Source organism: Oculina patagonica, chromosome 4 (assembly GCF_052425735.1).
Source record: "Oculina patagonica isolate OP01 chromosome 4, crgOcupat, whole genome shotgun sequence".
NCBI classification, from domain to species: domain Eukaryota; kingdom Metazoa; phylum Cnidaria; class Anthozoa; order Scleractinia; family Oculinidae; genus Oculina; species Oculina patagonica.
The window spans coordinates 51,515,002-51,537,943 of record NC_135761.1 but is presented as its reverse complement, the minus strand read 5'-3'; the positions used below and the strand labels follow the sequence as shown (position 1 = coordinate 51,537,943).

At 39.2% G+C, this 22,942-nt stretch overlaps 2 protein-coding genes across 2 annotated transcripts; both read right to left on the bottom strand.

The window, feature by feature from the left end:
• Positions 1 to 278: 278 nt before the first annotated feature.
• LOC144650523 (solute carrier family 15 member 4-like) lies at positions 279 to 4,172 on the bottom strand. The gene is made up of 5 exons (XM_078510211.1): positions 4,060 to 4,172; positions 3,295 to 3,558; positions 2,245 to 2,927; positions 1,195 to 1,576; positions 279 to 750 (listed from the first exon to the last, which is right to left on the bottom strand). The coding sequence occupies exons 2-5, from the start codon at positions 3,551 to 3,553 to the stop codon at positions 335 to 337; spliced, it is 1,740 nt and encodes a 579-aa protein (XP_078366337.1). The 5' UTR covers positions 3,554 to 3,558; positions 4,060 to 4,172; the 3' UTR covers positions 279 to 334.
• A 3,425-nt stretch (positions 4,173 to 7,597) lies between these two features.
• Positions 7,598 to 22,443, bottom strand: LOC144650522 (adhesion G protein-coupled receptor L2-like). Its single transcript, XM_078510210.1, has 21 exons — positions 22,316 to 22,443; positions 22,170 to 22,206; positions 20,297 to 20,470; positions 19,635 to 19,702; positions 19,105 to 19,137; positions 18,442 to 18,592; positions 17,451 to 17,606; positions 16,711 to 16,795; positions 16,007 to 16,190; positions 15,568 to 15,614; positions 14,936 to 15,044; positions 13,642 to 13,745; positions 12,789 to 12,891; positions 12,248 to 12,419; positions 11,853 to 11,928; positions 11,147 to 11,213; positions 9,903 to 9,988; positions 9,518 to 9,647; positions 9,325 to 9,366; positions 9,084 to 9,131; positions 7,598 to 8,674 (listed from the first exon to the last, which is right to left on the bottom strand). Exons 1-21 carry the CDS (start codon positions 22,352 to 22,354, stop codon positions 8,642 to 8,644), a joined length of 1,944 nt encoding a protein of 647 aa, XP_078366336.1. The 5' UTR covers positions 22,355 to 22,443; the 3' UTR covers positions 7,598 to 8,641.
• Between the last annotated feature and the right edge of the window lie 499 nt (positions 22,444 to 22,942).

Genomic DNA, 22,942 nt, shown 5'->3' with positions numbered 1-22,942 from the left:
TGATCGGTCTCTTGGCGTTCTGTCCTGAACTAGGAAGCATTGGAAGCATTGTTGTGAAAACATTGTTCTTTGTCATGTTTCCTAAGTGGCTAAATTAGCAGGAAGCAAGGTAAATGTTTTGCCGCCCGTGGGGCTAAACTAGGAAACAATTTTCCTGAAACAAAGTGTCACGCATTCGCACAAGCTAGTCAACATTGCTTCATGTGGCTTAACTGGGAAACAAATGTTTTTGGAAGTAAAATTTATGTCCGGGTGCTTTAATATAGGATTTACCCCCCCCCCCCCCCCCTAGTCGTTAAAACAATTACATTCGGTTTCGTAATAACCAAAACAATCAAGGTCCATAGTTTCGGATATCGCAAAAAATGTTGTAGTTGTTTATTAGCGGTCGTTGCGCGTTATCGCAAAAGAATGAAGTATTTGGTTTTTCTATTCCTTGACTTGTCTCACCCTCGCTGTGGTCATCATTCACAGGGTTTCCTTTATCAGCAGTGTCAGCATATCGATATCTTACTGCCAGGAATAGGAACACAGCGGCGTTGATCAGCATAAGACCAGCTAACAGGAACATGTAATATTCAAGCGTGCCTTTGTTGAGGTCGTCGGGATACCAGTTGCCGTGTGAGGCGTGTTTGACAATGTAAGCCAACAAGCTAGCTACGTAATAACCCAAGCCTATCATAGCTACACACACACCCATCACCACACTGCGCAGGTCGGCAGGGGACTGGGAATAGGCAAATTCAAGACCTGGAATGAAACACGTTTATCAATGCCCCCCCCCCCCCCCCCCCCCCAAAGGATCTAACTGGTTGTGCATCAACAACAAACAGACTACCAGCCCGAGTTTTCTAAGAGCGAATAGTCAACAAGGCGTTGACTATAGTAATAGAGGGCGAGTAGTCTAATTGTTTTAGTAGAAATCCTAAGATTGTCGCCCAAACTTAGATTTTATAGTTACTGTACCCTTGAGCGACTAACGCGAGTTGAAAGAAAAACAACCAAAAAAACAAACCTTATACAAGGATAAAATACTTTGATATAAGAAGCCAAAGCCGGCTTAAACTAATGTATATTTTTCAGAACTTTCTGTGCTATCTCAATTTGTGAAGTAAAGTTCAATGGGTGTTTTTTTTTTCACAATACTTGAAGAAGCCTTGAGAATCAAGAAACAGGAGTTAAACGTTGACCCACCGGTTACTGATACTAATGCCTCACTTATTCCTTGCAGAATGTACTGAGGTACTTGATAGAACACACTCATAGTTGAAGCGTTTACAGATTGTTGTAAGACAACTTGTTCAAATGTTCCATAGTCATGTTTTCGTTCAACTTCAATGGCTCCCGCCAAGGCCATCGAGCATGCGGCGAACAACATACCAACACCGATTCTGCGCAATGGGGAAAAGTTCAAGCCGACGCGATGGAGACCTGGGTACACGACTCGGTCAATAAAAGGAATGAGGATTAGTAAGGACAGGAGTCCAAAAATGTTGAGTGACGCAGCGGGAAAGGACAGTTTATCGGTGACTTTCAAATTCATATAAGATCCTTGCAAGAGAAAGGTGGTAGAACCCTAAAAGAAATATAGAAGAGGGTAAAAAAATAACAAAGAAATCAATAAAACATGAAGTGAACTCTTCAAATAAACAAAAATAACTCAGTTTTAGACGTGTAGCTCACAGTATGAAAATGGAGATTCACAGAAAATTAAAGGTGGCTTAAATAACCTTAAAATCAACTTTAAGCTACCAATTTTATGTTCTTAAAGGCCCTATAGTTGGCATTTAAGGAACTTTAAGCCAACTTAAAGTTTGCTTAAAAATTTAAGTCACTTAAAGCGATATTTAAATATGAGTGTAAAGCTGGATTAAAGGTCAGCTTAACAAAAAATAAAGGGTAACGCAAAGCTGATTAAATTTCACATTTACGCCAGCTTTACTAAAGCTTTACACCAGAGTTAAGTTATGTTTTCATGCTGTGTTTCAATGCAGCTGAGGATTAGAGGAATTCTAAGGCTTTTTTCCAGTAATCAAAATTTCCATATCAACTTTGATTTCAAGAGAATCACTTTAAATAAAAGTTAGAACGCTTTGTTCAGCACAGTAAGTAGCACAGCATCACAAAACTGCTCAATAGCTTTTACTTCATTGGCCACACACATGCCGTTCGCAACTTTTCAATTATATGCAAAACTTGGAACCGCCTTAAACAGCACAATTAAAAGAAAGCACAACCACTTACCTGACCATATATTGTCCAATAGAATATGAATGTCAAGAATATCGGAATCAACCGAACCACTGATTTAACGCCCTCCACCATTTCATCAGAATACTTTCCTCCGAGAGCATGTTTAGCACCATCCAGCCAGTGAGTACCAAGTGGAGTCTTCTTGCAACAGAGTTTGTCCTTCAGTCCTCTACCAATGATGCGGAGCGTGTCTGCTAGGTAACTACCTTGTGGTGGGTGCAATATGTAATGCTTTCTTCCGATGACGAGTAGAATGGTTCCACAAGCCATAGAAACCACGGTTATCAGGTAGCCATAGAAAAACGAGATTTCTTGTTGAACGTACACTACAGCGGTGAAAGAAAGCAGCGAACCAATCTGAATGAACCAGTAAAACCAGTTGAAGAATTTTTGCACCATCTCGGGTCCCTCTTCTTGTACTTGGTCTGCTCCTATTGGGCCCACGTTTGCCTTGATTCCCCCTGTTGCTATAGCGATGAGAATGAGTGACACAGCAAGAAATCCTTCCTTTATTGCCATGCTCAAAGCGTAGGCCGGTGGGTAGTTATAGGTAATGGTCGTGAGAAGAATTGTGCCGACTATGTAGAGCAGCGAACATCCATATATGGCGTTGTATCGCCCGATCTTTGTGTCGGCTAGCCAACCACCAATTATAGGAGTGAAGAAACATGTTCCTTAGGGAGAAAGAAGTTTCCCTTATTTAGATGAAATTCTCCTGAATTAACCTTTTCAAGACTTAACTGACAAATTAATTGGTTGCAGATTATATGGATATAATGATAATATGTAGATTCCCGACCACATTTCCTAATTACATATTCCAAATATTTTCATTGCTTCAATGCATTCAGTACTGATTATTTCTATTATTATTGCAGCTATGTTTAATTTTACAAGCTCTGTGGACCTCTGTGCCAATCGACCTGGTCTAATTAAAGGTAGCAACTGAAAGTAGTCCCTTTCCGACCATCAGACCAATGGTACCTCAACTCTTCTATTAATCATTGATCTTTCCTTATAACTTCTAAACAGACATCATACCTTGAAATGCCAAAGCGATTGTACTTGGTAACGGTGAGTCAAGCTTGAGAACATCTTTACAATAAAATACCAGATTAGCTGTCACGCCATAGAATGTAAGACGTTCACAAAGCTCGACAACTAAAATACAAAGAACAACGAGATATCTCGTTTTGGTGGATGTTGGTGGCTCTTGTAAATGAGATCCCGAGTTCTCTGCCTGCGTCTCTGTGCTGTCAACCAGGATTTCAGAGAGTTCATCTTTTTTACGAGATGCCATTGTGTCTAAATAAAACAGAAACAAAATTTGAATTCGATTGTAAGTGTCACGGAGTTTTTTCTGTCAAAATGTCCTGGCTGCTAAGGCCGTGAATGATCGAACGGTAACTGAGTCAAACTAAATTTTGTCTACCCTGTGGTAACGTGCTTTTCTTTGCGCAAGTTCGAAAATGAAACATGGAAAAATGAAACATGGCAAAAGTACTGGCGTTACTGCGAATCACTTATGTATATGTATTAACTTCGATCGATCACTGATGCGACACTGATGAAAGTTAAACCCCTTCAAGTCTTGGCAAACCATACACAAACAACAAATAATATAACCAATAAAGAGATTTAGACTTAGACTATAAACGTAGCCGATATGGAAGGAAGAAATCCATGCAGATATGAATCATATAATGGCTTTATAGAAGCACAGATCCATAAATGAGTACGTCCGGCATAATGCTTTGAGACCAGGCTTTGTGGCCGTCTGTATACGAGGAATGTGTGAATTCTTACCTTTTAGAGTTTTAGTGCCGACGCTTCAAATGGAATAATCTTGGTGTAGATTGTAAACTTTTCGTGTATTGAAATGAACGATGCGATTGAAGACTGTTCCTTACAAATCCGTCTCAAACATTAGAATAGGCAAAAGGTTATGACTCTCAAGTCACGTGAATGATCATTGTTTACGTTTGTGGGGCTACCGTAGAATTCCGGTTATAAGCCCTGGGCTTATACAACTTCGTAAGGGGTTTTGGGTGGGCTTAAAAGCGGAGGGGCTTATATCCGGGAGGGCTTATAAGCGGAATGAAAAAAACGTTTCAAAACGAGCCACGGGAGTGTTGATAACAATACGTTTTTAAGTTAAAAACACATAATAAAGCAACATTTAGCCCTATTCAGTACTGTCATCTGGTAGAGGGGGGCTTATATCCGGGGGGGCTTATAACCGGATGTATTTTTTTGTTTCCAGGATGATGGGCCTATAACCGGGGGGGCTTATAAGCGGGGGGGCTTATAACCGGAATTCTACGGTATCAGTATTCAGGTTATTTTTTTCGATTGATACGGGTCAGTGAAGGAGTCTGAAACTCACGGTGAGTGTCACAGTATAACTTTTTTCAACCTACTGTATTATATTAATAATGCTATTAATAATACCCGGCACATGCCGAAAATGTTGGGAAAATACCCGGCACATGAGTGTTTTGGGGTGAATCACCAGCTAAAATTTATGAGTTCCCTACAAAATGAGGTGTCTTAAGACTCTTATATTGCTCTCTAACAGGTGCTATAATAAGCACTGTGATTAATTTCATGAAATCTTGCATATTCTCCCCAAAACTTTTATCAGGGGTGTAGCTAAGAAAACACTACCCCGGCCCATCAACAAGCTCAGCTGACTTTTCCGGCCTTAGCAGCTCTCAAAGTTAACTAAGTCCTTCCTTCCATGTGGAATTTCAGCTGAATTTAACTTCTATTTCTACATTTGCCTGGGAGATATGTTCAGAACCAAAAAATCCTTTCTCTCCAGTTCACTTCCGCTGCTGGATACCACAGTTTTCTACCCTTCTGCTCAAAAGTACCCACAATTGCAATGTCTAAACTAGTACCAAATATTGTGGTTACCAAAAAGCAACTTGTGGATATAAGAAATTATAATCTTTCAAATATTTTTCTCCCGCGCGATTGGTTTAAACACGTCACGCGATGCAACCAAGAAAATATCAGATGATCCAGGAGTTGGGCTGGCAAACATTGGAACAACGAAGAAAATCTTTCCGACTTACATTACTATATAAAATGAGTCACGACCTTGCAGATATAAATGTTGACTCCTATCTTAGTAGACATAATGAATCCAGAACTCGTGGCAGCCATAATTTCAAATATACGCAATATAGTCTTAGAGCGACGAAAAACGCGTATTTTTACTCGTATTTTCCGAGGACCATAAGAGAGTGGAATGCACTCCCTGCGGCGATTGTTGAGTCCGACTCTCTTACGTCTTTCCAGTCTGGACTGCGCGAGCATTTTTATTAATTTAGTGGTTTACCCATATAATTTTAGTATTTTTAGATTTTTAGAATTTTTAGATCTTTAGAATTTTTTTTTAGTTATTATATATGTACATATTGTATTTTTACTTATTTTTAGACGTTGGTGTGATATCGGTATGGACTTTTTACCGACATATTAAATGTAGATGTAGATGTAGATGTAGATGATATTCCTCTAGTGATAAAACTTAGTTTTCGAACTTTGCTATTTACCTTCGCACGTTAAGTTTCCATCCCGAGTAAATTGTTAAACTGAAGAGAACTCAGTAAACATTTTGAAAAGACTAACAATATTTTGAGCGCTGACAGAAATACCTCGACGTTTAAAAGCTTTTTAGAAATGGTCTCCCAAAATGAGCGGCCGGTTGTGTAAAACAATTTGAGGGATAAGAAACACAATAGCCTCCAAATGGCTTCAAAAATATGCACTCATATCTGTCCTTGGACGTTTCTCATAGACCTTTCGCTTCTCGGAACTCTATCGTGGCCGAGTGGTTTAGAGCGCTGGTGTTGTAATCCGGAGGTCACCGGTTCGAGGCCTGCCCTTGCCACTAGCTGGATTTGTATCTCGGTTGTCTCGAGTTCAAATCCTCGACCACGCTTTGTATATAGCCAACTGGTCTGTCTCCTGCCAGTTGGGATTTTTAACCTTGTTATGTTCATTTATAAATTATTTGTTTCCTCTGTTTCAGTGGCATGCCTGTAAACTAGCTATCTCGTTGAGATACGAAGCTAAGTGCATGACCACTATAAACACATATTTATTTTTATTTTTTATTTCTATCCGCGGACAAATATCAGTGCATATTTTGGCGCCAAATTGAGGGAGGCGCGGTGGCCTAATGGTTAACGCACTCGACTCCGAGTTGAACGGTCCGGGTTAGAGCCCTTGCTGGGGTGCTACACTTTACTCTCACAGTGCCTCTCTCCACCCAGGTGTATAAATGGGTACCAGCGAATTTACTGCTGGGGTCCCTGCGAAGGACTAGCATCCTATCCAGGGGGAGTAGCAGTACTCCTAGTTGCTCAATGCTACGGAAACCGAGATAAGCTCCGGCTCACAGACTTACCATTTTTTTTTTACTTTTTTAGCGCCAAATGGAGGCTATTGTTTATTTGGTAAAAAAAATGGATCGCTGTCAAGATTGATAAGAAAAAAAAGTGTTTTTTATTTTGGACATTTGGCAACGACAGCTGGCAGAGTGTGGAATTTTTCTGTTTCTTCTTCCGGAGGTGTCCCCTGCGTGCTTTCGTTTTTCTCTTCACTGGCTCCGCACACTTAGTACTTTTCACCCCTCCCCATTTCCCAGCCCGTACGAAAAAATAAAAGAGGCCCCTGCGGAAGAAGGAGTTCATTAACGTAGATTACCAACGACTGATCTGTCTCCTTTTTTTAGAGATAAGCACCGTCAAGAGGGCGTATAGAGATCTAAATCCACAAAGGGTTTGCCGTTAACGTTCCACTGTCTTGATGCTCATGTCATTTATGTGATCAACTTTACTGTGGTCTTCAGAGAATTAATTCCATAGAAGAAGGCCTAATTATTGTTTTGACTTGTCCTACACGCCCTTTGCTCCATGGGTCTATCTTTAGGACGTATTTATGGCGTTATGAGGAAGGGTAACAGAATCACAAAAAATAAATTGGTGGGGATCTAATTTGGCGAGAGGCAAAGCCACTTACTGGTCTTCAGCCATCCCTTTTGACGCAAGGGATGATGCCTCTGCTAATTTTCCACCATCCCCGCTTCTTATTAATATTTTTTTTCTCATGACGGAAGACTGGGGACAAGTCAGGCAAAGGCTAAAACTACTTCTCTTTGGCTTTGGTGACCAATTCTGTTGAGAGACAGAACAGCCTCCACTTCCATTTGAAATGACTCTGTCCCCATTGACTGAAACTATTGTAATTGAATTTTAAATAAAACCTTCTTCACTAAGCCCTTCTGTGTTGCATGAAAAGCGTTCAAGATCAACAAAAAGCAATTGTGCAATTGTGTTTATTGAATCCTTTAATTCTGAAACAAGTAAACAAGTGTAGATGCTGATGAGAAAAACAATGAAAACCCAGACTGAAACAGTGTTTGTGATGCTGCCTTAGTTGATGAGCTATTTACAATCATTATGGAAAGTTTTTTAAGAGGAGAAAAAACAGATCCACTGATGGCCAATAGACTACTCGCGTCAGCTCCCCCATGTCTGTTATGTTACGGCTTTTGTACTCTTTCTTCGCTTTCTCCGGCTCATCCTCGGTGTAAAAACCTGTGAAACTCACCAGTGACGTAAAGCAAAGAACGAACAAGGCAATAAAGAACCTCAAAACAATACAGAACAGGAAAACAATAGTTTTCAAAAAAAGGGATATTTCACAGGTTTTTACACGGAGGTAAACCCCTTTCTCCTACCAGTCCCCCAAGATAGGAAATGATAAAAAGACTGGGGAGAGGCTTTGTAACCTCACTCTGAGGTTTTTGAAAACGAAGATGACTCAGGCAAGCTGACTGTCTTTTGTCGTTGTTTTGACTTCATCAGTGGATCTGAAACTGAGGGACTGACATACAAAAAACCTTGTTTGCCTTGGTACACTCTATTTTTAATTGATCCAGATAATCATCATAAATTTCAGCTATCCAACGAGGTTATCGTTGGACGTTTTAAATCATAAGCCCTTCAGTTAACTAAAATTTGTCCTTATTATCAACTAAAGACGATTTCTTAACTCACATGATCAGTAACATGAAATTAAATATAGAATAAAATAAAATAATTAAATATAAGGTGTGAATATCGTTAGATTTGTATTTAAGATTGTTGGTTATGTAATCATTCTGATCTCAAATAGCTGCCTTAATCTAAGGTAAAAGTCTCTTCAGTTATTTTCATTACAAACGATTTACGATTGCTTATTGTTCTGCGAGCTTATTTTATTATCGCTACAAAACTAGTGAACTCAGCAAAGTGCAATCTGCTGGTGATTTGTTCTATTTAAATTATTGTAATTATGCACGTCAAAGCGTAAAACAAAACTCGTGTCATTTTCATGGATGGTACACAAAGTCGTAGGTCTTGTTCTGAAAAATAAAATGAACAGAATAAGTTATCAGTAGGGAACTTGTGGCCAGGAATGTTTAGATAATCAGTTTGTTATTTCTCTTGGTCGTGTTCTATTGAGACAAACTGTTTACTGGAATCGTGACATGTTTTGCTTGATTTGGCTGAAGCCTCTTGAGCTCTTTAGAACACTTATCAACCGTTTTTGGTTTGAACCTTTCATAACCATTCGGTCGTGTTCAGTGGGAATCATCCGTTTTCAATTGGTAAATGAAAAGTAGTCTATTGAATGAACGAACGAACGAACGAACGAACGAACGAACGAACGAAACGAAACGAAACGAAAAGAGTCAAACAAATCAACAATTCTAAGGATTTTTTTTTGGGAATATTAAGCAAGCGATATTTGTGTTTATTAGCTGCTTATACCTTTTCTCTTACTTCCTCGTCTTTCTTGTCCTTGCGATAGTCCCACATCTAGAATAATAACAAAAAAATGGTGTCAACACAATCTGCTAGATGCAACAACAGAATACTGTCTGACTCACTTCGAGCGCGTGGGTCCAATGTTTCCTTCTCTCATTAACCACCTTAACAAAAATTATGCCTCTGTTCTTAGATGTTGGGCTCTTGTAGGGTGCTATGCCAAACAATATATCACAACACTAACCTCTTGGTTTCGGATGCAGTAGAACAGCAGAACTAGTAGCCCCTACAACATAAACACAATTTATCAGAGTTATTAAACAAATATTATATCTTTAGGGTACTCACGTAAAAGTACCACCCACCTCACCACCCTCACCCCCTCGTCGTGTTTAGGTTAAGGTGACGTCAGTTAAAAACAAGCGAAGTCCTCTTACCTGGAAAGTGTAGAACACGATGAAGAAGTAATGATAGATTTTGTCGTCAGTGTTATTCACTGCCAGAACACCAAACAGCCAGGTCAACACAATCACCACCATGATCACTGATGACGTCATCAGACGAGTTCTGCGAAATCAGTTGAAAGTAATTAGCAAATAACATAAGGAGCTAACTTGGCTTATAATCTTCAACTTCAAATTCAAACCAAAATACTAATTTTTAAAAGTGGTATTACATGTCAAACAGAGACAAGTATAGGGCTTGAAGTTAGGGCTAGTGCATTTATCGGTTAGAATAGTAAGTGCGTAAAACTTCCGAACACTAGAGATATTTGATGATAATTTACCGATCTTGGATTTTTTTATTTTTACATTTACTTACTTGGCCCTTTCAATCCTGATATCATCCGGGTCGTCTTGCCAGCAGACAATCTCCTTCACAATAAATGCTCGGGCGAGAAGATTCAGCTAAAAATAAGATTTAAATCATACCGGGTTAATATTAAACGATTTAAATCTTAACTAAAGGTCACCATATAAGATCACGAGGAAACGCAAAATATGGCACCATTTTTATACCTAATCGTACCTTTTTGGTACGCTTCGGCGGCATATCAGGCGAGTTTGGTCGAGCCATGGTTCGTATTTTGGCGAGACGCAGTCGAGCCAAAATACCCATGGCGAGACCAAACGAGCCTGATATGCAGCCGAAGCGTACCAAAAAGGTTCGATTAGGTATTTACCGTACCCAAATTCAGCCAAAAATCCGGTTATATTTATCGCTCTACTGAAGTCATGCTTGCAAGCTACGTACTGCAATTTGTGTTGACTTGCTCTTCAACACTTTTACCAAGTTCCTCTTCTGCCTTTTTTTCCACTCGTTTGTTTAGAGTTTCATTCTCTCAATTTTCAAAATAAAAATTAAGCGAAAACTTTGGAAACTCCGACTCCATTTTTTCAGTCTGAATGTCTCGATCAGTACTCGTCGGCAAACACCGCGCAAATGGCGAGCGCGCTCAAGTTTAGTTTTGGCGGGAGAGTTTTTTCTTTTTACGACCGCTAAACACCGCTAAATTTAAATTACGAAGTTCTGTTTTATTGGTAAAACCTCTTTTTAATTCATCGTACAGTGACACTACTTTACTTCAAAGTGACCGTGATATGGGGGCATATCAGGTCAGTGACTTGATATCGTAGGATATCAGGACAGTAGATCGCGCTTCTGATTGGCTACTTGCGAATTTGGGTACGGTAATACGCTGTAGTATTCCGGTTTAACCGGTTTAGAACAAAGCGAATAGAAGTTGCTGTGTGCGTGCGCAGAACAAGAGTTACATCGGACGAAGAAACATGACCTAAAGTACGTGGAAAATAAAACAGTGGAAGCCTGCGGGGCTCGTAAAATATTATGCAACTCTTGAAATACCAGCACGTATTATCTGTAAAACCATGAAATACGGTGAATATAATACCAATCACGTAAGACTACTTCGGATTTAAACCTGTCACGATAGCAGTACCCCAGAGGTTGAAGATTTTCTTTATTCTTATTACCTGTTAACTTGAAAATATATTGATATCATTTTAAGGACAAAGTAAATATTTGATCAGTATCTATGGACTCACCAGTACGAGAATCAAGACAGGCGCTCCAAAGAACCACGCTTCACCTCCGCTAATAAACATCCAACAACTGCGGCCAATCAAACAAAAGCAAATTAGTTACATTTTTTGCATCTAAAATACATATATTTGTGGATTTTGTACACGTAATTGATGTGCGCCATAATTAGGTAGCTTTCTTCACCACTGATTTGATAGAATGTGAAGAGAACGTATTTTATGCCAGCTTTTTTAAAGTAATGTCGGAAAAATGGACGTTGTACAAAATCAGAATTATATAACTGCACGAGAAAATTTTTGGATTTTATTATAAAAATCACATTGTTGTTGGTGTTGTTATTGTCTGTTTGTTTGTTTCATGGTCCATCTGCATGTGTGCCTTATGTCTGTCTGTCTGTCTGACTGTCTGTCTGTCTGTCTGTCTGTCCGTTTGTTTGTTTGTTTCATTTTTTGGTTGATTGGTTGGTCGGTCGATCGGTCGGTCGGTTGGTTGGTTGGTTGGTTTGTTGGTTGGTTGGTTGGTTGGTTGGTTGGTTGGTTGGTTGGTTGGTTGGTTGGTTGGTTGGTTGGTTGGTTGGTTGGTTGGTTGGTTGGTTGGTTGGTTGTTTGGTCGGTCGGTCGGTCGGTCGGTTGGTTGGCTGGTTGGTTGGTAGGTTGTTTTTTTGTTTATGGATTGGTAATTAAACAAACAAACTGTAGTTTCACTTACAACTCGCTTCCCTCTGGATTACCGAAGTGAGGATAGGCATACTCTGCGCATGCGCTTGCAAATGCTACGGGCAAACCTGTGTTAAAGAATAAGAATAAGTGGCATGAACGGCTACACTTGTACTGAACTTTACAAATATTGAATTGCTTGGCTTTTACATAAAAATTCCATATAGTAGCTGAGCCAAGTCTTAATGGTCTTTCAAAGAATTATCTAAGATAAGTTAAAAAAGAAAGGTTTCTTGCAAAAGTAAGGGTCGTTCCCGAGGTTTTACGATCATGAATTTTAAACTGAAACAAACGTATCCTGTCTTCACAAATACTAACTTGTACGCACTTTGTTATTATTCGTCAGTTCCCGTATTGAAATATAAGAGATCGTTGTTCGTTACTTACCCCAACCCAAAGCGAAGTAAAACACAATAGGCACAGTGTTTTTCTCGTTGAATAGTGGTTTCAGTGTTGAGTAGTAGTACATTCCTTCCATCAGTAGCCAAGATAGAGCTGCCAGCTCAAAAAAGTGAACGAATGGATTGACAACTTCACACGTTTTGGGCTTGGAAAAGAACTGAGGAGAGATAACATAAGAGCTAGTTAACCTACCACTCCCCAACCAGTGGAATTTTTATTAATTGATATTATGAGAAAGATGTTATCAGTCAGTGTTGCACTCTACTCAAATAATTCCGAGTTCTTCCAGTAGAAGTCAAACTTTTGACCTTCTACGCACCGGTCGGACGCTCTATCACAGAGCTAAAGAAGACTCGTGGGAGCTAGGCCATATTACTTTATACGAATATGACAACTCTCTCACTGTTAGGATTACAGTTAATAAGTTTTTAAAGGTAGACATTTTTATTTTTAGTGAACATAATGCTTAGGTTTGGCTGTTTTGAAAATAAAAGATTTAAACAAAGAATTAATTGCAATTTCTCACCAAGTTGTCGCCTGTGGACAATCCGATGAAGAAAACCAACTGACTGAGCAGAAGGGCAACGTCGATGTTGAGAGCAATGCGCATGTGGTCTTTTTGATGATAACTGAACAAAAAATACATATTAAAAGATACGTTTATAACCCTACCTAGTTGGATTGGGGAGGTAATCAAGTGACGCAATTGACCTAGCGTCACAGTCACAAAGGGGTATCGAATGGTCTTTGCGAGCATGCAAGCATAGCAGTTTTCTTTGCGAGCACACGAGCATTGACAAAAAATAGCCTTAAGAGCAACGAGCACTTTTCAAAAAGCTACCACCACAAAAAACGAGCATGCGATCACGAACAAACGAGCACCCACTTAACATTTTGCGAGCATTCTGAGCAGAAGCCTAATTTTTCGATCACTGTAAAATTTTGAGGGACCATTCATGGCCCACCCACACATATTCTTGTAAACTAACTACGACCTTTCCAAAATTTACAAGCTATACAGAGAAATAACATATGTTATAGCCGAGTGTATCCCATCATATCTGCTTGAGTTGTTTCGCTGCAAAAAAACCATAAGTGCCCGCGCGGGTGATCTCGGCCCAGGTCACCACTTTAATTTCTTTGAAAAATATGCTATTGGTATTTGACATTTTTACATCTGCTGATATATTCGTAATTGCACAAACAAAAATCCTCGTGCCTAGGATTTTGTAGCACTCAAGACAGTGCGCAGTCAAATAGTGAATCGATTGGGAAGTGTTTATTATACGGGAACATGCGCACTGTACACAGCAATATCGCCATTGGCTTTCACTTTGCGAAATTACGTAATGAATTAAGCTAGGAGTTACTTGTCTTACGTGAGAACAATGGCGACAATGGCACAGATGAGGAGGCCAAGAATTGAGAATGAACCCAACACAGTCGCGACAGTAACGACCATTTTACGGTCTGAGTCATCTACCTGAATGAAAAAAAAAATCACCGAAGGTTTAATCAGTAACTAAAATCCAAGCAGAGTGGCTCATCAGGCAGAAACCTATCCCGGATTCTGAAGCATTAAGCAGCTGGATGTTAGTCCATCGCAGGGTTAACCCCAGCAGTAAATTCGCCAGTACCCGTTTTTACACCTTGGTGGAGAGAGGCACAACTTATTGCCCCGACCAGGGCTCGAACCCAGACCGCTTGAGCCAGAGTCCAGCACACTTAGCATTAGGCCACTGCGCCTCCCGCAACGTATTAATACATGAAGCATTCTGACGACCTAGGGGGACTAAACAGGGAAGCTCCGACCGAAAGGGATACCTTTTCGGGCTGTTACTATATAAAAGTGTAGGGATTTCACGAGTTGGAGTATACAAAGATGTAGAACTGTCACGGTAGCTATATAAAAGAACCTATTAAAACCACAGGCGGCCCAAGCGCACTATGTGAATTATTCATAAAGTTTTAGCGAACGTGACCCTTGCCTTTGAGCGGTGTTGTGTTACAAAGATGCGATTTATAAGGGTTTGTATGGGAACTCAACGATTTTCTTTCAAAAGGAATAATATGTAATGTTTCGCTAACAAAATCGACTAACCTTATTGCCTTGTTGTATACTTTGTTGTTTGTCCGCTTCTCAGGCCATTTTGAAGCGTTTTCGGTGAGTTAGCGCTGGCTGGTGGTGTTCCACTTCGTTTATAGTGGAACACCACCAGCCAGCGCTAACTCACCGAAAACGCTTCAAAATGGCCTGAGAAGCGGACAGAAAACAAAGTTTACAACAAGGCAACAAGGTTAGTCGATTTTATTAGCGAAACATTACATATTATTCCTTTTGAAAGAAAATCGTTGAGTTCCCATACAAACCCTTATAAATCGCATCTTTGTAACACAACACCGCTCAAAGGCAAGGGTCACGTTCGCTAAAACTTTATGAATAATTCACATAGTGCGCTTGGGCCGCCTGTGTTAAAACTTCTCAAACAGACCTAACAGTATCCCTTCTGCAGGTAGGTGAAAGGGGTGCCATTTTTCCATCAAGGGTATACGAAGGGGGCAACTTTTTCTGTCGAAAATGATATATAAATACGTGAGGATTAAGACCTCGCGGCGGAGCCTCTGCGTATAACAAATTTTGAGCCAAGAGGGCTGTCAACTTGATTGTATTACCTTCTCCTTCACTTTCATGATCACAGCAAATGTTGAAAAGTGTGTGCATTCACAGACGGTTTGCGAGTCGCTGGTTTCTCCAACTTTACAACCGTTTTTGGACCACGCGCTAAGGTAGGAAAAAAAAAACAAGAAGGCGATTTAGTATTGATTTAAGAATAACCGCATGCCATGCGTGTGCTCGCCACTACACATTACTGTAAATATTTAACCCCCCAAAACATTTCTTTCTGGTCTGAAATGCTGATTTAACTGTAAGTCGATGAAGTCGATCACTCTGGCTTTGACTTCTCCAATTTATAGTCACCAACGCTATTATAAATGATCTTCGTCAGATTTTGGGAGTAAAAACAACCACATTTTTCAAGTTCTTGATGTCGCATGACTAAATATAACCACGTGGCAACGCGGATGGCACTTTGCTGAAGAATACTGAAATAAGGTCAAAAGCTTTGTTTTCCTGTACATTTCAGACCTTGTGACGAGAATTATTATTAATTGAAATTTTTTGTATATGTCAAAAAGAAAAAGAATGGCCGATGTCGTACTCAAAGAGAATTTAACAATCCAGATTCCTTTCTAACTCAAACGTATTGTTAATTTATAGTTGCTAAAACTTTTGAAAAATTTACCTTCCGTCCCAGTAAACACAAGTGGGCTCAAAATGGTCTTCGGTCGCCTGAAGAAAAAAAATTCATTTGAGATCATTAAAACAGTGCGGACAAGAGAAAGTTTTCCGAAAGTTGCGTCTCATCCTGTTGATTGCAATTTGATAAAAATGGGGGTCAAGTCAGTGATTAGGCATCTGTTTGATGCCATAATTTTTGCGTCAACTGAAAACGAGTCACAGTATTGATCTGCCAAGTTGAGGTGCTGGAAAATGCAGGAAACTGTTTTGAGCCACTTAAAGGTACACTGTCACGGGTATTTTTCTGCTTTTTAGAAAAAATACTAATAGCATCACATAAATATCACTTGCTTAAAGCTTCAGTACAATAGCATGGTAATTTTTAACAACACTACACCACTATTTGATAGTTTCCATACGTTTTAATATTCGTTACAGCTTACATGAAGGTGTTTCAGAGTGATCAAAGCTGGTTTTGTCAGCGGTCCATTCAGCTGCAGTCCTGAATTTGTTTCGAATTCCACTGATAACAAGTTGCTGTTGATTCGCTTCTTTGGAACTTTCTTACGAGTTAAAAGCTTGTCACCAATCACGTACAGCTCGGATATGTCTGAATCTGGAATGTGGCTAAAAATTAGAGAGAAAAGGAGATAAAAACTATTAGTAAATTTAGAAAGCCTGTATTTTTAGCAACAGAGAAAAAAAAACTTCCTACATGTTCCCTCGGCAGACTACTAAGTACCAAGATGCTGCAGTTTATTAAATTGTAGCAAATATGGATTGAAAAACATTTTATTTACGATCCGTTTGGACCAAAATAGCTTAAGAACTTTATAAAGAACAATTCTGTAGTACATTTTGGAAACTGATGTGCAAAGTTTATCAAGCAAGTGAAAAGCTTTTAAGCTACAGGTATATTTGTTGTGTTGTGTTTGTTTGTTTATCTAAGTTTACTGTTTCAAATAAATGAGTTATTTCACTCTAAAGTCTGGTAGAAGATGTTATGACAATTTTGGTTGCTTCTTTTGGTTAAAAAACAACATTTTGGAACAATCTTGACCAATTTCTAAAAAAAAGGGGTCTGACACTAAATGCTTTAGAAGCGCGACACAATTCAAAATGGTGGCTGTTAAGAGTCGATACTCACTTCTCCTGCCAGGCCATCTCATCATTGTCCAGATATTTGGCACCGAATACTTCAGGCAAAATGGCGACAGAATAAACGACTTTTCCTGTAAATAGAGAAAGGAATCAGGCTGGCAACCGCTAACCACTAACGTTTATTCCCTTTATGCATGCCTGCAACAAGGTAGAAATGGTAAGAGAAGCATCAAGTAGATTTTAGAGTTCGTTTCCAAGAAGCATCTCCCATTTTTCGTAATGTAAAAAAAAAGAAATCAGTTTTTCTTTGTCCTGATGATGGCCTTGTAATCATATTCACCATTTGTCATCTGACTTCCTTATTGATAACATTTGCACCAATAAACTTTATACGACAAAACTGGCTCTCTGGAAGTCTAAAAGAAGATAAACTACCGTAAAATTCCGGAGGGGGGTTGGATGGGCTTATTAACGGAGGGACCTATATCCAGGAGGGGTTTATAAGCGGAATAAAGAAACGTTTCGAAACGAGCCACGGGAGGGTTGATCGAAATACGTTTTTAAGTTAAAACGCATAATAAGGCAACATTTAGCCCTGTTCAGTACTGTCATCCGGCCAAGGGGGGCTTATATCCGGGGGGCTGATAATCGGATGTATTTTTTTTTGTTTCCAGGCAGATAGGCCTATTACCGGGGGGAGGGGGGCTTATAATGTAAGAATTCGTTGCAATATTCTCCTAAAAAGACTCATTTTTTAAAAGCCATAAGTCATGTTAATTTCCTTACCACCTGAAGGTAGTTCTTCCACTGGGAAAGCAACAGAGTCGCCCATAGCTTTCCACTTTTCAGTGAAGCCTGGGTCCGAGTAGTTTGGAAAAGTAAGCAATTTCATCTTGGTGTTGTTGACATAGTCAGCGCTATCAAAGAATCCGACTTCCATTGCTGAAAGTAAAAACCGTTTAATTGTGACATGTGTAACTGTTTTCTTAGCTGAGGGGTCACGTAAACCGTTTTATGAATTTAAAAATGTTATGTGCTCGGATCTAAAGTAGACAGACTTTCAATGGAAAGAGAAGAATAAAGGTATCAACATGTATAATTGAACCTAATGTTTTAAAATTTTAGGAGATTTGTATGGAAGTTGCTACCACCAAAAAAGCTAAAACCTTTTAACTGTTTAACGCCACAAGGCTCAAACATAGCCATTTTCTTAATTCATCATGCTCTTTCCATTTTATTTATTTCTTTCATTGTAGCTTATATTTTCATTGTTTAAGTGACCCTTAGCTACTTAGGACATCAGTAATTGTTGCTTCAAAAAGAGTACAGTCTAACCAATCATAGTAAAGCTGTTGTTTTTCGGCCAATAAGATGAGATCACAAAGCCAACGGGTTATTTTTTTTCCCGCGCTCGCTTGTACTATTTGCCGCCTTAGTGATTCAGGTTCTATCACAGAGTTAGGTTTAGTTTTATTGGCAATCAGTTCAAGCAACTGGATCCTCTGGTAGAGATTATCAACAATTATAACTACATTTTTTTTCTTTTCCCCTCTAAACGTTAATTATAATGCCTCACAATGTATTCATAAAGTACATTACTTAGCAGTTAAAACGTTTATTGTCTCGCTCCAAGTCCCCACCCCTCACGCCACCCCTTTGCGCTGGTGTCCAGTTTCCTCTCGATTCTCTTCCCGCGTTCAACGATTGAGAAAAACACCAATACTGTGAACCATCTATATGACGCGTAGTTCAACAAAACAAAATTATCCCCACTCACCCATTCCGTCAGTAATAACAATTGCGGTGTCGGTAACATTAGGGTCGCCGCTTTCTTGTTTCCTTTTTAATTCCTTGGCTAGGGCCAATCCCAATTTCATGGCTTGCTTAGGAATATCCATGTCAGAGAGAGACAAATTTTCTGGTTTATCCTGAAAATACAAAAGATAGCATGTTAAGTGTTGCATTCTTGCTATAGTTATTGTCGTTCGGTTAGTTGGGTTGCCCCCACCCACCCCCCCCCCCCCCCAATCTGACCGAACGCCTGGAACAGGCATATCAGTTGTTGTTGCTATTGCTGATGATGAGGTTGGTTGTATGTCTCTTCTTTTGTTTGTTTGTGACACGTTTGGTCAAAACAAGATGCACGTTAATTGTTTAGAAATTTTTTTAAATTGGTAACACTTTTGGCGTATTGCGCGTTGATCAAAAACCTAGCAAATCAGTTTTGCTTGACAGACGTACAATTACATTGAGAGCTAAAATTTTTCTGCTTGATGCAGGGTTCGTTGTAGGAGTTATCATGCATATTTTTGTTCGTCTGTTTGCTTGTTTACTTTGTTGTTTTTTGATGTTGTTTTTTGGGAGGAAGAGGGGTAGTTTAGAATAGATGTAAATACAAAGAAGGTCTTCTGTAAAAGGTCTACACAAAGCGTATCGTTACCTTGACACAGCTGGACATCGAAGTCATTAGCTCCTAAATAAGGAGGAAAATCGTTAAAGAAATAAGCATGATTAGTGGCTTCTTAGTGCATGGGAAACTTTAGAGAATATAAGTAAGTTTCCCGTCGGTTGCAATCTCCTTTGATTTAAGCCATCCACGCTTAGTGTGCCTAATCAATGTTTTTCTTGTTTCCACTTTACCCCGTATACAAATATGAGAACCTTACGAGATTTTACTTTAATTTCCGAAGGCTTTCGAAGATAGTCCGAACCTGACGAACCTTTTTTTAACTGTTCCGACGGTCCACCGAACGATGCCACAAACATAAATGAATGACGTATTATCAATCACCTACTGGACCTTTTGAAAGACGTGCTTGATTGTTATGCAGCATCCGGGACACTCGCGAGAGTGTCATCACAAATTCAAAGGGAAGCTTTATTTTCCGGTAAAGCATTGTTATCGATATAACGCAAAAGGTGATATTGTAGTATTTTATAAGTGAACATTTGTTGTTTTTCTTGACTTACCTTCACGCATTCTGCATCAGTGCATGGAGCGTCCCAGTTGATATCGTTGCATTTCTTTTTAGGTGTGACTAGAAATGAACAACGAGAAAAGTACAAAATGTCGCTGTCAAATGGCATTAAAACCAGTTGTTATAGTTAACCACTAAATTTTCTCCTTTTCTGATTGGTTTAAATTGATCACGTGACGCGATAGTGTTCATCCGCAGAGAGACAATAGCTTTCAGCCCATGGTGTCCGTCCGAGAAAAATACCCAGATGGATAGTGCTCGTCCGTGAAAATTTTTTTAACAAGCGAGAATACAGACAGAACAACCCGACTAAATTTACTGCATTTGGTAGGTTGCTTGTCTGGTTTTGTTTCGTTTGTTACACTTCGGCTTTCAATTAAGTATTATATCCTTAAATGTAAAAAATAGATGCAATTCGATGCTCATTTTTAAATGGATGCACGGAAGAAAATTTAGTGATGAACAATAAAAACGATAGAGCGTTTTTGCCTCGAAACTATCGTTCTGATAGAAAAATTTGATGAGCATCAAATTTCCGCGGGGCAACTATCCGATAGTTCCTCGACAAAAAACACTCTATTTTTTAAATGGAGCATATTTAAATAGTGTTAACTCTACAAAGAAACTTAAATTGTGGTAGAGTTCCAGACCTACCCGTCTCAGATGCATTTATCGTCTGTAGCGGCTGTCTTGGGTCAGCGGTTGCTGAGGGCTGAATGGTATTTCCAGGAATATTGTTAAATACGGAGTAACTCAGATCCAGTGTCACTGTTCCTAGGATAGCTGAGCCATTTGACGAGGCACTGGGTGCCACGTTTGAAGGAGAAACTGTTAAAAAAATAAGAGTACAGATTAGGTATTCACTCGGGGTAAAGAGGCGCACAGCAGCCGGATCTCAACCTGTTCCCATTACTCCAACGTAGATTACTGCCCTTACCCCTTACCCCTCCCCCCCCCCTCTCCCCAAGGATTAAGTCAATTTATCCTATTCGCCGATGGGCAGTTATGCTCCTGGGCCGGATTGTTCGAAAGCCGATTAACACTAACCCAGGATTAAAAGTTGATCGAGGGTTCAGTTTCTATAGTAAAATTGTTTTTATTGTGGAGGTTGGGATGACGTCAAAACTGGAGGACAGAAGAGAGAGAAACCCTGAGAGCAAAGCGTCTGCAGTGCCAGAAACCCGGACCACTCGATCCGAAGTCTAACGCACCCCTAACCTCGTTCCCTCGGTCTCTCTCTCCCCGCACCTCCGCCCTGACACACACTCTTTGTTCGAAACTGTTCAATATCGTTCATATGTGATGAAAATCTGATTTTACCTTACTGTGATCAATACAATGTCAAGCAAACACGTAAAGGGAATATGGAAAAACATCAACAAGGGGATCGATACTGACATGATATATTACGAAATTCCCAGAACTGGCACTTAAAGAAATGTGTGAAAATAAGTAAGGAGAATAAGAACTTTTTTTTAAAAGTTAAAATATGATACGTTTAAAAGCTACAAGGTCGTATTTTTCTTCTTACAACCGAAAACTGTTTTATCATTTCCTCTAAAGTTGACTTCGACGTTCAAAACGTTAAAAAATGCTGATATCTTACTACTAACCTAGCGACCCCAGTAATCCAAGGCTAAAAATACTGGTACATATTTTAACGGAAGAAGAAGCTGGAAAACTGATGAACAATAGGCTCTTAACAATTAATGGGGGAAGTTGTCAACTTAATATAAACAAAAAATTGTTTCGGGAACCAAAACAAATTGTTGGGAAACGTGTGATTAAAAATTACCGGGAAATGAGAACAGTGTACTGCAAAAGCATGTATCAGGGACATCGCACATAATTTTTAAAACATCGAGATGATGCTTACGATTTTCAGACTTTTCAGCATGACTTTCTTTCCTACATGGCATAACATTTCATAGCGATTCCGGCCTCCGTATATTTATTTTGTATGTTTATGGCATGCGTCATTCATTTTGTAGATGGATATTATTCATAGCTGATTCTTCGCAATATTATACACCGTTTTGAACTCTCTTTCGGTGACGATGCGAGTTAAATGTGCGTGTTGTTTTTCGACGAAAACTGCAATATTTGTGAAAATAATAATAAAGACAGGTAAAACTGTACTTCGCGATGACTAGTTAAACTTGACATGGCCTCCGGTCAGTCCATCATTAAAGTTTTCCACGAAGACCAACCGCGAGCCAATCATGAATAATAAGCAAAACTTATTTACTCCGCAAAACCAGATAACAACCTTAACGACCCTTTACCTATAAGCTACGACAAGAAGGCTATTTCTTACATTAAGTTAAACTTTAAAATGCTGTAAGGTATATATGGATTATTCAAGTTATTCTGTAAAACGTTTTGCACAGTACTAGTGGAATCAATTTTATCCCCGCATGCACGAGAATGGACTTGATAATAGTTGGTTTTGCGGATGCATAAAATATAATGTACGATGTTTTAAACTAAATTATCAAATTTCTCAGCTATTATCATTATTACTTACCAGTCACAGTACTTGAATCGCAAAGAACCTTTTCAGCCTATGTAAAATAGAAATATTAAAACCTCCGTTACTCGTTTAACTCAAGGAAATGTTAAGCGGAATCTGTCCGAGTCAACCAGTCTTGTAATAAATGAAGTCAAAATTACCTTCCATAGGCAGAAAAGTATAAGAAGCGAATTCCACATTTTCTTTGGAGTTCTTCACGCAATTTGTGTCTTCAAGAGAAGAAAAAGATATCGCGCATAATTTGCTTCGTTTTGGAAAGGGTTCTCGTCTGCAAAACAAGCAAAAATATGCAAATTTTTCTCAGCGTTAAATTATTAATAGTCTTAACTTAGCCGCCATGGAAATAGAAAGAAAACATTGACTGTTAATTTACAGACCTTCTTTGACTTTCACAATGAAAAGAAAGAGCTTGAATTGAAACCAAAACAACGGAGTTGGAGCGAAAGTAGTTTTGTATAAACTGAAAGCAAAGACAACCTTAATTCCTAACACTTCCTTCGTGTTTTTGAAATTCAAATTGACTTTCTAACGGAGGAAATTTGACAAGTTCAATTTATGGCCTCAAAAGCAGGTGTTATTCGGCATAATTAAAGCTAAAAATGACGGCTGACATGCCTCGGCAAAAAATTTCCAAAATAATAGTAACAGACCAAGAGAGATTAACATCTTTCAGATACCCATTTTCTTGTGGACTGTTACATATGCCACGAGATAATTTTTTTACAGTACAGTGGTACCGCGATTTACGGACACCCGCTTAATTTGTT

Coding starts and splice junctions, on each gene's coding strand:
- LOC144650523 (XM_078510211.1), bottom strand. CDS start 3,553: ATGGCATCTCGTAAAAAAGATGAACTCTCTGAAATCCTGGTTGACAGC. Junction 2,928..3,294: donor AATCGCTTTGGCATTTCAAG/GTATGATGTCTG, acceptor TTTCTCCCTAAG/GAACATGTTTCTTCACTCCT. Junction 1,577..2,244: donor ATTGGACAATATATGGTCAG/GTAAGTGGTTGT, acceptor TATTTCTTTTAG/GGTTCTACCACCTTTCTCTT.
- LOC144650522 (XM_078510210.1), bottom strand. CDS start 22,354: ATGTGGAATTCGCTTCTTATACTTTTCTGCCTATGGAAG. Junction 19,703..20,296: donor GATAAATGCATCTGAGACGG/GTAGGTCTGGAA, acceptor GTTCATTTCTAG/TCACACCTAAAAAGAAATGC. Junction 15,045..15,567: donor TGTGTTTACTGGGACGGAAG/GTAAATTTTTCA, acceptor TTCCTACCTTAG/CGCGTGGTCCAAAAACGGTT.